The 17046-nt window shown below is 36.6% G+C and overlaps 1 protein-coding gene across 4 annotated transcripts; it reads right to left on the bottom strand.

The window, feature by feature from the left end:
* Positions 1–219: 219 nt before the first annotated feature.
* Positions 220–16520, bottom strand: LOC132300186 (phosphoglycerate mutase-like protein 1). 4 transcript variants are annotated; one of them, XM_059797168.1, is made up of 10 exons: positions 16233–16520; positions 14533–14600; positions 14211–14318; positions 13999–14078; positions 12256–12418; positions 2557–2635; positions 2294–2378; positions 1628–1747; positions 588–632; positions 220–506 (listed from the first exon to the last, which is right to left on the bottom strand). In XM_059797168.1, exons 1-10 carry the CDS (start codon positions 16420–16422, stop codon positions 368–370), a joined length of 1077 nt encoding a protein of 358 aa, XP_059653151.1. In that variant the 5' UTR covers positions 16423–16520; the 3' UTR covers positions 220–367. The 4 variants fall into 4 exon arrangements, with proteins under 4 accessions (XP_059653151.1, XP_059653152.1, XP_059653155.1 ...); XM_059797169.1 differs by lacking the exon at positions 16233–16520 and adding an exon at positions 15410–15719; XM_059797172.1 differs by lacking the exon at positions 16233–16520 and adding an exon at positions 15288–15336 and having other exon boundaries at positions 14211–14341.
* Between the last annotated feature and the right edge of the window lie 526 nt (positions 16521–17046).

The raw sequence follows: 17046 nt of genomic DNA, 5'->3' as shown, positions 1-17046 counted from the left end.
ACAAGGTTAAGAACTTGAAGTATTTAAACAGGCAAATTTTTTATGACTCGACTGAAATCATAAATTTAGGTTGACAGAAATTTTCAGCAGTTATGATGATGCGTGACTATGATATGACAGTGCTTTCTACATCTAATGAAAATGCAGCTCTGCTACTCCATTTTTTATATGGATGTGCTCCCTAACCAATCAACCTTTTTTTCCGGAACAAATCTTGAATTAGTCTCATGAAATCAAAACAGCATGTATTATGTGACATCATCATCTATACGAACAAGAGAGTCCCACGAATGATGCTATTCTATCATACCAGGGATTTTCAGCTTAATATATGAATAAGCACCTCTGAATAATGACATTCTCCATCTCATTTAGATCCAGGATTGGGCAGTTCATTCTCTAGGTTCTTCTCATCCGCAGCAACATCACTAGGCCCACTAGGGTGATCAGGCCCAGGAGGAATTTTCCCCGGATAGTTAGTCGTTGAGGAGTCTGACCCTATCATACTGGAGAACAGATATATGTTGAATTAAGTCAAGAACGGAAAACAGATTCACATAGGAGGACATAGAAATGACAAGGCTCACCTTCTGTCTACAATGACCATGGAGCGGAGCTCACAATTCGCAAAACTGCACATACATGTTGCATAAGTCATTTCTTACTTCTAATGAAGGCAAAATAACAAAAGATATGAATGTTTGCGCTGATTTTATTTTTTATTCTTTTCTTTTTCAAATTGTGTTTTTCTTAGTAGAATGTTTACTTATGAGACGTTTTTGACCTATTTTAGAAGCTTAAAGAAACAAAGTTGCATGGGAAAGCCTATTATTCTCTCACCAACCAGCCAAAATAATAATAATAATAAATAAACAAAAAAAAAAAAACCTATAAGCTCATATTTGGAATAACTATTTCTTCCGACTCTCTTTTCCTATTTTGAGTAAAAAATGATTCTATCTAGAAAATTTTATATAAAGAGCGCAAACCAAATATGAGAAGTGCAACAAGTACGCACATGCACAACACGGGAAATTCATCCTTCAAACCTATAAGTCATTATCTATGAGCATTAAGCTTGATGAGATAATGGAGTGTATTGTTTGATTCTTAAAGAAAAACATATATATTCTAGCAAAGGATTTTTTTTAAATATTTATTTTGGAACTTCAAGCAAAATAAAAATAAAATTCTTCATATTATTTCCCAAGAGAAGTGGAATAAAAAAGGAAGGAACACATTTGGATAAACATTTTTGAGTTTTTGTTCTCAAGCATGACGAATGCTTAACAAATACGGAGTAACACATAATCCATCAGGATACAAATACTGACATACACACTCAAAAAGGGTTCATTGGAACTGGTCTTCAGCTAAAACAAGAGGCCTTGTGAACATGCACTGTGTAGTCATAATTAGGGGATTACCCAGTTTTGGTCAGGTCAATGCATGGTGCTAACAGAGGTAGAGTGAATTTGAGCATAACATCGGAAAGTATTTGCACAAAGTAAATGTTCTCCGATTCAAATTCACAATCTCAGACTTGGCAGCCCGAGCACTTTACCATCGTACCAAGCAATGGCCTCTATTTAATGTATATACTTATCAAACGAAATGAACACTTAACTGTTTGCAGATTTCTTTCTTCACCGAAGGGTGACAATCGTTGCCGAAAGCACTTAGTGTATGAAACAAGAATCCACTATGGGTAACAATCGCTATCTCCTTCTCTTTCCGTGTCCACAACCTGTTTAGACGAAAAGGAATTGTCAAAAAGTCTTATGGACCCCTGCACAATTATTACAAATTACAATTTTAGATGCATATGTCCTTTCGATTAAAGTTGAGGCCGAAGGTACAAAACAAGAAATGGAAAAAGTATATTATTTATCTAGAAAAGTAGACACCAATGGCTCATAAAATTCACACCGGTGAGTTATCATGCAAAGCCAATAGATCATTCAATGAAATGCCCCTTTTCTCTTGTGCACATAATCTATTTTAGATTTGGTTTTGCAGTCCAACATGAATAGATGGTTAACACGCTAAGAGATTGAGTTTCGTGCAGATGCCTAATTTGTGAGTGCAGCTACAGTAAGTCATCTCTCTTTTTCCTTGTTTTTTTGAAAGTCATCTCAGCAATCCTTGCTTTAACATATGCGAAGATATAACATAATCAATACAAATCCACTTCATCAACATAAATATCAATTTGAAGTTAAAACCTAATGAAACTTGTATCATCTAGCATAATAGTTAATTATCATAAAGCAGAAGAAGAAAAGGTATTCACCAATTCATAAACTTCATTCCCCTAGCTGCAACTTCTTCCTTCTTCTCTCTAATATTGGCTTTCCATAATATATCCTCATCACTTTCTATCTGAACAGAAATAATCAATTGCCACATAACAAGAACCTTGCCTGAATCTCCATCAGTCAACAATAGGTGAAAAGCATATCATATAAATGTTTGGCACTAATTTACAGGTACGTCCAGAAATTTAAGCTCGGGTTTTTTTTAAAGAAAAAAAAGATATCCTAGATAGTTGAGTACTTGCCGGTGAAAAATCAACTGCAGGAAAGAGGCATTGATAGTCACTGATGCTGCTCCTTTTATCACAAGGATGAACACCCTGCAACCAAAAGTATATAAATTATAAAATTTCAACACTTTAGATGTGAATACTTCAGTAGGCCACTCTACAGCAGGAAATATGCTTTTCTTATAAAGACGCAACACCAAATATCACAAGCCAAGTTTAGGAGAGTTTCAATAGCCTGTGTTTAAACCTCAAAGAATTGTATAAAAGATGGGCCTGAACTATTTTTGCATCAAGAACATCAGATGTTTCTGACAATTACCCAGTCCAAGAATAAACAAATGTCACCAACTTACACGAAGATTACCTCACATCAACAGTTTAGGGTTAACTAAGCAACGTAAATTTAAACTTGCAAGAATATGAAACGAACTGATAAGGAATATTAGTCCGGCAAGGAAGTTCAAGCGACACGGAAGTCCAGGGGATAGATATACACCAACAGCCTCTCGGATGTTACTTTCTTTTCCGTAATGGTCAAGGAAAGGGAGAAGTTTCCTAGATAGACATTACTACCAAGGGGACCTCTATAAATGAGAGGTTGGAAAAACATACGACAAAAGTTATTCATCGGAGTATTTTTACCTTCCTCTTTACGATCTAAATACTAATTTGATCGTCAGAGACCGTCCGGCTGATACCACAACACCCTTTTAGATAATTCATTATTTCCTTGCAGATACGGCATCGTTCTCGATTGTAACTGAATCTTGCATCAAAAGTTGGCTCCAATAACGATTCCCCCCGGACAATGCCAACTGTTGATGCAAGATTCAGTTACAACCAGGAACAATGTCGTATCTGCAAAGAAAGAAGGAATAATCTGAAAGCGCACTGGTGTGGTAACGGCCGGAAGGTTAGCAGTGATTAGGATTCCACCTACTTGGTGAAGTAGTCAATTGTCACCATAGTGAACTTAGTTTGACTTTTCCCCCTAGGTAGAGGACCAATTAAGTCCATTCCCCATTGAGCGAAAGGCCATAGACTCGACATCAACATCAATTCCTCTGTCGAATTGCCTTGTAGGCCAATGATCTGCCCCCTGCATGGTTTCCACAGGCGCCCTCGTGTATCTCGTTCATGATATAGCGAGCTTCCTCCGTTGAGACACAACGTAGAAAGGGCAAAGAGAAACCTCTTTTGTAGAGATCCCCATCAACGAGTGTGTACTTGGGTGCTCAGATCCTTACTTTTCGGGCCTCAGTTTGGTGTGGGTGAGGCGGTAATTCGCCATTCTTAATGTATTTGACAATTGAATCTACCCATTCCAACCCTGGCACCAACTTGTTCACTTCTTTATGCTCTTGGGATATGTTGGGCTCTCCCAAGTATTCCAGTGATATAGCCTTGGTGCTCTCTAGCTCTATTGTACTGCCAATCGGGCCAAGGCATCCGCATCTCATTCTTGCCTTGCAATATCTACTGCATCACAAACTTCTCAAAGAGGCCAACTAAATCTCTTACCTTCTACAAGTAGAATTTCATCTTATCATCCTTACCTCCCTTACCTTCTGCAAGTAGAGTTTCATTTTATCATCCTTAGCTTCGTACTGATCACAAACTTGTCTTGCAGCCAGCTGAGAATCCGTATACACCTTCAATCGTTGGGCTCTGAAGGCTTTCACTAGCTTCAACTCAGTTATCAGAACCTCGTACTCTGCTCCATTGTTGGTGGTTTTGAAACCAAATCGAGTACTTCAAATTCTCTTCCTCTGGAGAGATAATCATCAATCTTGCTCCACAGGCTCGAGTGTAGGATGATCTGTCAACATAAAGTGACCAAGTAATGCATCTGCTCCTGATCATCGTTTGGGTGGCTGGGCCAGGACCTCAGCTTGTTCCGGAGGATAGGAAAACTCTGCCACAAAATCTGCAAGTGCTTGGCCTTTTATTACGGCTCTCAGTTTGTACTGGATGTCGAACTTTCCCAACTGACCACTTCATAAGACGTCCGGATGTTTCTGCCTTATAAAGGACCTGCCTAAGTGGTTGATATGTGAACACCACTATAATGTGGGCTTGGAAGTATGGTCGCTCTCTAGTTAACATGACCAAAGCAAAGGTCAATTTTTCCTTCATTGGATATCTTTCTTTTGCTCCCCAAAGTACGCGACTCGTTTAGTACACCAGCCTTTGAACACCACAGATGAGACTACTAGGTAAAGGTGCAATTCTTCTCCAGGAATTGCATGAGATAACAGTGGTGGTGAACTAAGGCATTCTTTCAACCCAATGAATGCTTGCTCACACTCTGGTGTCCACTCAAAAGCCTTTTTGAGTATTCGGAAGAAAAGAAGGCACTTGTTTGTGGTGCAGGAGATTAACCTATTTAAGGCTGCCACCTTCCTTGCAAGTCTTTGGACTTCTTTGGTAGACCTTGGTGACCTCATATTTAGGATTGCCTGAATTTTCTCTGGGTTTGCCTCGATTACTCTCTTACTTACCATTTACCCTAAGAACTTTCCCAAGGACCCCGAAGGCGCACTTACTGGGATTCAGGCGCATCTTGTGTGCCCTAAGAATGTCAAAGGCCTCCTGTAAATCAGCCAAATGGTTGTTCTCAGGCTTTTCACCAGTATATCATCTTCGTACACCTCCATATTTTTCCATATATGCTCCTTAAACATCATATTGACCGATCTTTGGTAGGTTGCACCAGCATTCTTTAATCTGAATGGCATCACCTTGTAGCAATATAGGCCTCTATCGGTGATGAAGGAGGTTTTCTCACTGCAAGGAGCATACATGGGATCTGATTGTGCCCGGAATAAGCATCTATGAAGCTAAACAATTCATGCCCCGCAATCCCTTCCACCAACATATCGATTCTCGACAAAAGGGAAACTATCATAAGGACATGCCTTATTCAAATCTGCAAAATCAACACAGAACCTCCACTTGCTGTTTGGTTTTTTAACCAAAACTACGTTTGATAGTCAGTTGAGGTAGTCTACCTGCTGAATAAAATTGGCCTTCAGGAGCTTCTCTACCTCTTTCGATACAGCTAGGGTCCTTTCTCATCTTTTCTACCTGACAGATTTAAAGCTTGGGCTGAGTGAAGCCCGCAGCCATCATCCCTATACTATTAGGGATCGATATTGAAGTCAGGGCTGGCCCTAGGCATAGGAGACCCAGGTGGTCGCCTAGGGCCTCAGATTTAGAATTATTGTGCAACTATAGTAGAATGTGTCTAAAATGTCACTACTTTCCATAGTCCCACGTAACAGTAGTAACCAATTAAAAGCCAAACACATGTCCATTTCAGGCCATAATTTCCATAATTAAACGGCAATACACACACTTACATATCATGTAAATTTATGACAATAAATAACTTTCAAAAAAAATATATGCCAATAAACACACATAATTATGAAATCAATTTATATATGTAATACAATAATTTTTATGGTAACAATAATTTGTTTATGTCCCCTCCCTTCAAAAGAAAAAAGAATTTTTTTTTAATTTAAACTCAGAAACTGGTTTATTTTTATTATTTCATTATTACATTATTTTTGGGCTCGTGTGCGTGCATGACAGGCTTCGTTAAGCCCAATCCAAACAACCAAATTTTTAACTCATGAGTGCAATCAATTGTCACATTCTCCAAATAACCTTGAAGATGTCTTAACACGTGACATGGCTTTTGATATTGATGGGACATAATTATTTTCAGAACTACAAGAGAAGCTTTACCAAGGGGAACAAAAAAGGCAATTGAAGTATTGGATTTTATAAAAAGGCTAGTTTATTATTTTTCAAATGCTTGGATTGTATATAAAGTACTATTGACTATTTCAGTTACAGTTGCATCTTCTTAGAGAAGCTTTTCAAAGTTGAAGTAGATCAAATCTTACCTATAGTCGACGATGTCACACAAGAGAGACTAAATGGATTGCCTATGATATCTATTGAAAAATATATGTTAGAAAACTTGATTGAAGCACTTTAATTGATAATTTTGCAGCTCAAAATGCAAGACGATCACATTTACTTTGATATGAAGTTGAATTTTGATTTTTGTGACTAAATTGTGTTGAATATTTCCTTTTAATTTTTTGATGTAAATTGGATCGTACTCTTTTGCTTTGTGTGTTTTCAACATTAATATATTTTATGTGCTTATCATCTCATTTTAATGAAAATTCCGCACTAATATAAATTTTTGCACATGTGAAACTTTATGTATAAAGGGCCTCGCATTTGAAAGTTTGCCTAGGGCCCTTCAAAATTTTGAGATTCTCAGGGCCGAGATTAATTAAAGTGCCCCATACTATAAGTGCCAGGGTTGAGTGAAGCCCGTAGCCAGTGTTGATATGAGCCGAGCTAAGTGAAGCCTATAGTTGACATCCTGCACAAGGATAGATATAACAGTGCCCTATATTATAAGGGGCTTAGTTGAATAAGATTCAGTCCTAATCATGGCCAATGTGTCTTACATTGGGTAAAACTAATCAATCCTGTGTCAAAAGAGAGTGACCCAATCTAAAATCTCTTTCCATTAAGGGATGAAAGTCATAACGAAAATGACACAGTCTTCCATACATAAGCAACATAGTCTCTCGCTTGAACAAAGCAAACATGGCAATAAATATATGGAGTCCCGCGTCACCTATGGGTCATTGGGCCACTCCTGGATCTGACGAGCCCTCAGACTCCTCCAAGATCTGATATTGATTCAGGTCCATATATGGGTGTGTGATAGAGAGTTTACATTGAAACTCCTCGAAACTGTCATAGAACAACCCAGAGGTGATCAGGTCGAAATCAACACAGGTGTTGTACTCTTCCACTGCTTGTGACCTCTCCATCTCCAACTTGCTAGACATTTCTCTTGTCAACCCCTCCACCTCTGACATAAGGTCGGACCTTTCCCCTTGCCAGGGAGCTTCAGCCGCTTGACGACTCTTTTTCTCACCCTTAAGCTCCATGGAAACACGCCCTTACTCGTCCTCAAGAATGGCAGCTTGAGAAATCAATTCCATGGCATGCACTGCACTCTACATAAAGAATAAAGTCTATAATGGGAAATGTAAAAGGGATAAAAAAAAAAGGAGCCGTCAAGATAGCCCAAAAAAGCAACAAAATGGTCTCGCCCATACAATGTCATGCGCAAGCGACCCAAAGATGGCATCAAGGGAAGCATATCACTCCATCCTATGTAGGTCCAGTTGCATCTGCAACGCCCCAGTCAGCATAGTGAGCACATATCTGGGGTTGTCCTAAATAAACGCCCCCGAAGGGTGATGATAAACCAGTTTTAGCAGCGGCAGTGGGGGTCACTCGTGATTTGCACCACTCGCGTCTGCCTGTGCCATTGGGAATGAGGAGGAAGTCCAAGAAGTGGAGTTCCCTCGAAGTGGGGGTGTCCAGTTCTTCTTTAGCATCCATGGGGTAGGACAGTTGCTTCGCTCATCTCGGAGATGCAAAAGGATGCCTATCTTCAATTTATTCGATGACATATCGGACACTCCTTCAAAGGGAACAAGAATATGGGATTAAGCGTAAAATGGAAAGGGACCCAATTGTAAATTACGAGGAGTGGCATACCTATTCTATGTAATCGTCGGAGGGTTGAAAGTTCAATTGCTAATATCGAAATCCTAGGACTAAGGCCGACACCGAATATAGAAAGTGAGGTAACTAGAGAGGAAAAGAAACTTACTTCGTGGTCAAGTGCATTCCTTACCCTTGCGCACGCTTCATCCGACAAGCATGGTGCTCATTTGAAAAATGTTAAAAAATAGTATCAATACCTTAAGAGGTTTAGTGCAAACAGATGTTGCACTCACCCTTGAGGTTTAGCGTCCTCCACTTCCGAGGGATGAATATCCCTCGTTCAACAATATCATCCTAGGGTGAAAATTCCCAATCACTGGAGACAAAGAAAAAGCGCTCTTTCCAGCCTTTGACACTGGAAGCAAGCCCCTTGATCAAGCCCTTGGTGCCTTGTTTGGCTAAGCAACACCATTCACCCGCCTTCTTCAGGGAATAACAATGAAGGAACTCATTAATAGCCAATGGTGGGTTGCCGCAAGATCGCCATAACACCAAGCACCCGATCAAAGTTTTCCAAGCATTTGGGGTTAATTAACTGGGGCAAGTTTAAGGACAGTAAATATCTCCCTAGGAAGCACGGACACTCCAAAATGGGCGAAGAATCCGTGTCCGCCACGTGTCGGACAAGGACACACCCCTACACGTGTTGGACACGCCCCTACACTTGTCGGACAAGCCAAAAAACGTGTCTGGAATTTTTTATTTTTTTTTAATTTTTGGACACGGCTCGGACACTCCGCGGCACAGACACTTCTGGAAAATTTTTTTTTTTTAATGCTGATATGTTCTTTTTTTTGTTTTGTACTACCCTTTTGGTAGTGTAAATGGTAAAAAAGTCCTAGGTCAAATGATGGATGGGAATAGATGATAGTACACTGACTTGTTTTTGTATCTTTTTTGGGGACTAACCTTTAGGTTTTTGTGAATGTTAAGTGCTAACAGTAAAGTCCTGAATGTTAAACAGTCATGAATGTTAATAGTCCTTTCTGTCTATGCTTTTGTATTTGGAGTAAAGTTGCAATGATAATTAAATGATACTAGTTATTATTCTAATGTCTTGTTTTTTATTTGGTTTTATAACTCTGCAACATTGTTCTTTTATAGTTTATTAGTTATGAGTTATGATTTGTGTTTTTTTTTCATTGTGAGGTTGATGAAAAATAGCAACACTCAGTAATTTTTAAAATACTACATCATATATATATATGTGTGTGTGTGTGTGTGTGTGTGTGTGTGTGTGTGTATATGTATATATGTGTGTATATATATATATATGTATATATGTGTGTGTGTATATATATATATGTATATGTATACTATTCGCCGTGTCTGTGTCCTAATTTTTTTGGATTTGCCGTGTCACCGTGTCGGTGTCTTGTCCGTGTCCCGTATCTGTGTCCATGCTTCTTAGATAGCTCCCTTATGAAGGGATGAAAAGGGAGTATATGTATACTATTCGCCGTGTCCTTGTCCTAATTTTTTTGGATTTGCCGTGTCACCGTGTCGGTGTCGTGTCCGTGTCCCGTACTGTGTCCGTGCTTCTTAGATAGCTCCCTTATGAAGGGATGAAAAGGGAGTCTCAGTCCGGCACGTTAAACTCAGTGTGGCATATTTTGCCATCATTAGCCGAAGAAGCCCTCTCGTGAGGCCATAGGACTTGAAGGGTAATAGATTGTGGGATTGAATACGAAGATTGGAGAATAACTAAATCCTCGTCAGTAATAACAAAGGGGGTAGTCCCGCACAGTTGAATAGGAGTCCTCGATGATGAGTTATCAGAGTCACCATCGCATTCAGAGGGATCATCATCCTCACACTCAGAGGGATGGTTATTCTCACTATCTATGAAGCCATCATACTGAGGCTTAAAGGGATAGTTGTTATCGATGTCCATGGTCACATTCAAATAAATAACTCGAGATTTCAGAATAAATGGAACAAGATAATTCACTAAAATGAGTACAACTATGAAATAAACAAGAAGGGAAGATTTTTTTTCAACTCTGTTTATTGTCCTTTTAAAGGAAGGAAGATATGGTCGACAACGGCAAAAGTTGTGGTTGATAAGCTCGCACTTTGAAATTTGAGCTCGCAATTTGAAATTCAAATTCAATGTGAGGCTTGATCCCTAATACCTCAGGCAAAGCACAGGCGAATATTAGATGTCCTAGCAAAGGATCCCCAACCGTGACTTGAATCATTCAAGAATCAAGGTTACTATGGCTTCCAAGATGTGGGGCCCGCTCATTGGTTTAGAGGTAGCCAAAAGATACTCTGCGTTTTATTTCAAAAACTAGCAACTCGTCAAATTTAACAAGAGCCGAACCAACGTCCTGGATGCCATAACCAACCTCTTGGGACGTCGGAACCGAAAATGCCCAAGGTACTAATCTCATAGTATAGGGGTGTTATGTGCACATTACCTTATATATATATATTTTTTGAAACTTTTTTCTCTATATATATCTTTAAACATTTTTTTTTTAAAACTTTAAGAATTTGTAGAACAAGGATTTGAATTTTTTGAGATTCCAGTTTACTTTTTTCTACTAATTTTTTTTTTTTCTTTATTTTACTTTTTTTCGTACCAACACTGTTAAAAAAAAAAAAATTATATTCCCAATATCAATGGGCACTGGTTTTCGGAGTTTGGAAAAATTTTGTTTTCTTTGGTTTGCACTTTATTTTTGTTTTTTATTTTCTATTTTTATATTTACTTTTCATTTATACTTTTATTTTTATTTTATATTTTTATCTTTACTTGTCCATTGTCGGCGTCCTCTAATAGTGTCATTTTATAAAATCATTTATTTTTATATATTTTATAAAATGGTTCAATAAGGGTAATTTAGTTAACTTAGGGTTTAAATTTGTTAGAGGGGCCTATTTGCACCAGATTAAAACTTTAGGGGTGTTTTTTGCACAAGAAGGGCATCCTCCAATAGTGTCATTTTCAGTCATTTTACAAAATTATTAATTTTTATATATTTTATAAAATGGTTCAGTAAGGGTAATTTAGTCAACTTAGGGTTTAAATTTGTCAGAGGGACTTATTTGCACCAAATTGAAACTTTAGGGGTATTTTTGCACGTGAGGAGTGTGATATGCGCTGTAAGCATACTTTAGGGGTGTTTTCTGCACTTGACCCAATGATCTACTCATCAACAACGAAGTAGGGTGGTAATAGACGTAGTGTGCATCGTTGTTATTTAGACTAGCCTATCACTATTTCCTAAATTTTCATTGCTCAAATTATATCTTGAGGGTATCCTTTCAATATTTGCAGTTATTATTCGGCTCATAAGTAATCATTGTGATACATCTGTCATTTTGCTTTCAATACATATTTGCTTGGCTAACTTGTCAATCAAGTGAGGCGAGGAACAGGCCAGACATGGCTTGGCGTTCCCTATGATTGACAAGCAAACTCGAGAACAGGGATAACTAATAAGGAATATTAGTCCAGCAAGGAAGTTCAAGCGACACGGACATCTAGGGGAGAGAGATACACCAACAGCCTCTAGGATGTTACTTTCTTTTTCGTAATGGGCAAAGAAAGGGAGCAGTTTCCTAGATGGATATTACTACCAAGGTAACCTCTATAAATGAGAGGATGGAGAAACCAAAAGGCACGAAAAAAGTTACTCATTAGAGTCTTTTCTTCTTCCTCTTTACTATCTAGTACTAACTTGATTGTCAGAAACCCTCCGGCCGGTACCACACCGGTGCCCTTTCAAATTATTCCTTCTTTCTTTGCAGATATGACATCATTCCCGCTTGTAACTGAATCCTTGTTTCAACAAGAACTAAGAAGGTACAAAGGAATAACCCAACTATTTCAATCTGTGTAAAACTACAAGCTGAAATAACTTCAAAGTAATGTCTTAATGCCCAGATTTACGCATGCGAGCAACTCAGATCACCACCTCATAAATAATAAACACATGTCCAACATTCTTACTAGCCCAAGCATTTTAAATAATTCTCGAGAATCACGTCAAAACTTGTTGCAAAGTCTCTAAATTAACATGTAAAACAATATAAACAATAAATTATCAAACATACAAGCACAAGTTTTTTGCTCGACCTACCAAATGTTCTCGACAAAGTTCTACTGCAACGATAGGTGGACAATTAAGACTTGAAATTGCAGAACGACCACTGTTTCCTGCATTTGCCAGCATTAGTGGAAGTACATCAATCCTATCCGTATAGCCATCACCGCCAAATACTCCAACGGCTGTTTGCATAGTCCTTCAAATTCAAAGTAATCACAACCCGAGGAATGAAACAATTAATAACCAAATCATGCTTCTAGAAAGAAATGCACACCATGTTCATGCTCTGAATGGAGGGAGGAAACAGAAAAGCTAGAATACTTTATCATGCCTTCAACAATAACTAGTTAGTAACTCAGAAGTGGAGCTGAAAGGTCAACTTAATTAGCTATTTTGTGTAGTACTTTCATATAATTGAACCAATTTATGGCCAAATAATGTCCTTTCTTACTAAAACTAATCATCTCTCTACTCAATATCGAGAAGACATTAAATTAATTAAACTTGATAAAGATTATACATCCGGAGAATCCATTTGCAAATTCAACACCACATAAGGAAAAGATAATAGAGCAATATTAAAAATTGTGCTCACTAAAATCAAAATATTCAAATCAATGAAATACCTAATTATGGATGACCTTCTGACAGAGTAATAACTCATAATTCAATTCCAAAGAGCATGATTAATCTTTAGATATAATAGATTAGACAATACGGGTCAAAATTTACAAGTGTAAGCAAACGTACTAATAAAAGAAGAATTAATTGAGTAAGAGGAAAAAAGTTCCTTGTTTTCATTTATATGGAAAGCATGTATTAGTTTTAGAGCTTCAAATTTAGAAGCTTTGATAATTTTATTTTGCTCCATTTCCTTTTGAACCATATGTCAAATTCTGAATATTATTACGAGTAAATTACCTTAGGTAAAAAAAGAAAAGTCCTTAAAATCTGTTTGCATGTTCCATACACAAGTTCAATTGACATTAGATATATTTTGCGAAAGCCCTTAGAATGCACCACAGAAAACATCCCTACTCCTATCACACTGACTAAAGCTTCCCCCACTGATACCATAATAAGAAAAGGATTATATAATGACTAGTGCACAAAAGTATTCAATTACACATACATGTTCGTCTGCATACACTATAGGTTGTGCCATACTGCCATGACTCCATGTGCAACCAAGGGTTTATCAAGAAATCAAAGAAGATCTGCAATCACAGGTCTGCAACTCTCTCCATAATCATAATTATACTACTTTCAAACTGATTGCAGTCATATCCATCACACTCATTGAATCATTAAAGCTCAATGAAATTATAGAAGTGGACATAAAAACTTAGTATGACAAACAAAAAAACTAAATTTGTAAATTATGAATCTAATGTTCATAAAAAAAAAAACCTTCTAGTTCTAGTAAAATAAATCAACAATTTTAAAACTACAATTACACTTGAAACTAAAATAAATCAATGCTTTCAGAACTACAATTATACTTACAAATGCAAATTTCAGAAGGCTTTTGCACTCCAAAGCAAGTAAGAAGATTTATCATAATCCTAAGCCCTAATATTCAACTAAGATCATTAACATTCAGTTTTTTAAAAAAAAATAAAAATAAATGAATAAAATAAACTTTTACCAAGCTTATCAAAAACAATATGCAAAAACCATAAGATTTTGAGGTGGTACATTTTCAGATATAGACAAATATGATGTAGAAAAGACCATGGAAAGCTGTCTAGGAGTACTGAATACCAGCATCAATACCTTAGCAAAGGAGATGTGATGACCAATTCTATCTTGTTGAAAAGCCCAGATGCATGAACATGTTTACGCAAATTATCAACCTGATACAATGGCAGAGGTTTTTGTTTTCTCATAATAATTCACGATTTTGTTCAAGACTAAATAGGTAACATAATTGATAAAAGTCTGCAATCAATTGACTTTACACGAGCATAAAAATGTTGATTTCCTACCTGCTGCCAGCCAAGTGGAGTAAGGTGTGCATCAAAATATTCAGGAGACATATATGCTTTATAGTTCTTATCTCCTTCTACATTGTGAATCCCTTGTGCGTGCCTCACCTGGATGTATGGTTGTATAATACCTTGTGAGAAAAAACCAAGAGAGAAGGCAAATCTTGAATGTCCTTCAAACTCAAAAGGAAGTAGCTTCAAATTCACAAAGCACCATATATACACATACATATCTAAATATATAAATTAAAAAATAAACTGACACCAACAACTGAATTTATATATGTGAACAAAAATAAGATTGATACAGATTGACACCAACCAAGTGAATAGTTTTGCACCGATGCAGTGGAAATAAACTTGGACCTCCACCAACATCCATATTTGCAGCTGCATAAAACAAAAACCAAAAATAAATAAATAAATTACAAGGCAGGCCAGGAATATGATAATATAAAGAATGTCAAATGTCCTTACAAAGTTCACTAGGAAATTTCAGTTTAAGCAATAAACAAATAACTACCCTTAAAAGTTCAAAAGGATACTTCAGTCTAAGTAAGAAACAAATGACTACTTCAAAATATATATAGATTTGAAAGATAATAAACTTACAAGCAAGTTTCAAAACAGAAACTATTAACTCAAAAACCATTCAAGGTATGCTGAGAAATTTTTATGGTTCATAGTGGTTCTCAGAGTGGGAAAAAAGAAATAAAGAAAAGAAAGAAAAAGAAATCCCTTTTCACAAAAGGGAAAAAGAACATGACTAATAATAATCCTTTGTAAATGAAAATATAATCCATAAAAAACATGATTAAAACACAATACATGTTAATATGAATTTTTTTTCAAACGACCCTCTTAGTTGGATCAGATTCCATGTGTTTGATAATTACATGTTGAATTGGCTAGAGCTTGTAACAGAACAGTTTTGGGAAACAATCCCAATCCGAGTGTGGATTGATGGAAACAAAGACAAATTCAAGAATTTAAAGCCCCAAGCCAGTCAACAAGTAAACAAAATATAGGGGAAAATGAAGAGATCGAGGACACCAACTTTAGAGTGGAATAACCCACCAACAATAGAGGGGAAAAACCACGGGACAAACCAACAATATTCCACTATGAAAAGAAAATTTATGGAGGATTTCTATTCGAGTTATACACAAAACTTAAGTAAATACAAGAACAAAAAATACCCCAAAAGCCTCGCTACACTGTCTCTCACCACCCTCTGTACTTCTTTTCACCACCTCTACCCAACACTATTCGTCCCTCAACACACGCTTCTTGGTACCCAAGCCACGCACTCATACACTGCCAACTTTTCTCTTCTCTCTTTTCGCAATTCACCACACACTCCCCTTGTTTGGGGCTTACACTCGATATATATACCAAACTTTGCCGACTTTAGCTTCACAAGTCACAACATTAACAGCATACAGTGTTTTTATTTTCCTTTTTCATCGGTGCAGCACAACACATACACTTCACAGTCTCACAATGTCCAAGACTGTCGCTTCCACACTTGCATGTATACTTCATTAGAATACTTCTTTCCCACATCACGACAATACTTACATTTTTTTTATGACCCACAAAAGACTCTAACAAAAAAACCCTCTTTTTTTCTCTTCATTCATTGCACACACAGTCATACGTAAATTGCATATAATTTGTTTTTTTCTGTTCACTTGCGGATGAAACAACCCCACAAATAAATGCAACTTCAATTAACAACCACTAATATTATACAATAATTCTCACAGATCGAGCCATCATTTTCACACCATTCACATCTTCATCCGAAAATTTGAAATTATATTGGGCGAAATGAAAAAAATAATAAAAAAAAAAAACTAAAATAAAAAAAATGGTCCATTCACAGATCAAGCATTGATCTCTTATAACAAGTAATGATCGGAACAGAGAAACACGAAAAATGCTGGTGAATCAACACGTAATTTATGTAGAAGAAATTTCTAGGTTGAACATCGATTTGGGGGTTCTAGATTTACTTACCAGAGAGATAAGAGTCGTGAATAGCAGAGAGACGGAGTGGTTGTTGTTGTGGTTTGAATTGCAGAGAAGCTCGGATTGTTCTTGTTTCAGATTTGGAAGCCAATAGCGAAGATGAAGACGAAGCCGAAGAGAATAGTGCTACACCTGCATTGGTTGAGTTACTGGTGGTGGTGGTGGTTGTGGTGGTCATCACTCATGTTAGCGCTGAAGGGTATAGAATCTATATGTACTTGCAGTGTTTATTTAAATCAGTATCTATAGTTCTATATCCATCAAATGCATATACATGTATGTATGCACATATAAATGGACTGAGATTTTTATACATTCTTTATTTTTATGGTTTCGTTTGTTTGGATCTATTAAGAAAAGAAAAGATTTTTTTTTTTTAAACATTTTAGAAGTTGGATTAGCAGATATGGGTAATTTTGAAGAAAATTTATTTTTTTATAATTACATAAACTTTTTCATAAAATTTTCAAAAAAAAAATTATTATTTTTTGAAATAGTTTAATGAATTTTACAATAGTGTGGTTTATGACAAGTTTTATGCAAATCGCCACAACTTCAACTTCCAGTAATTCTATCCACTAGAACAAATGGTAATTTTTGCTCTTGTTACTCCAAAATTGAGATTTATACCAAAAAAAAAAAATAACTATTTATTATTTTTTAATGTTATAAATTTTGGGGCCACAAATGGTATATGTCATTTCTTTTTCTTTTTTATTTTAAAATTAAGATGCTTAATTCTTTCATCTAAAAAAATTAAACCAATATCTTTTCCTTAAAAATAAAAAATATGGTACCAATA

The sequence above is a fragment of the Cornus florida genome, unplaced genomic scaffold, assembly GCF_030987335.1.
Source record: "Cornus florida cultivar Cherokee Brave unplaced genomic scaffold, ASM3098733v1 CherokeeBrave_3.0.0_Hap2_Chr03, whole genome shotgun sequence".
Classification (NCBI taxonomy): Eukaryota; Viridiplantae; Streptophyta; class Magnoliopsida; order Cornales; family Cornaceae; genus Cornus; species Cornus florida.
The sequence above is the reverse complement of the archived record's forward strand: the minus strand, read 5'-3'. Positions and strand labels throughout refer to the sequence as shown.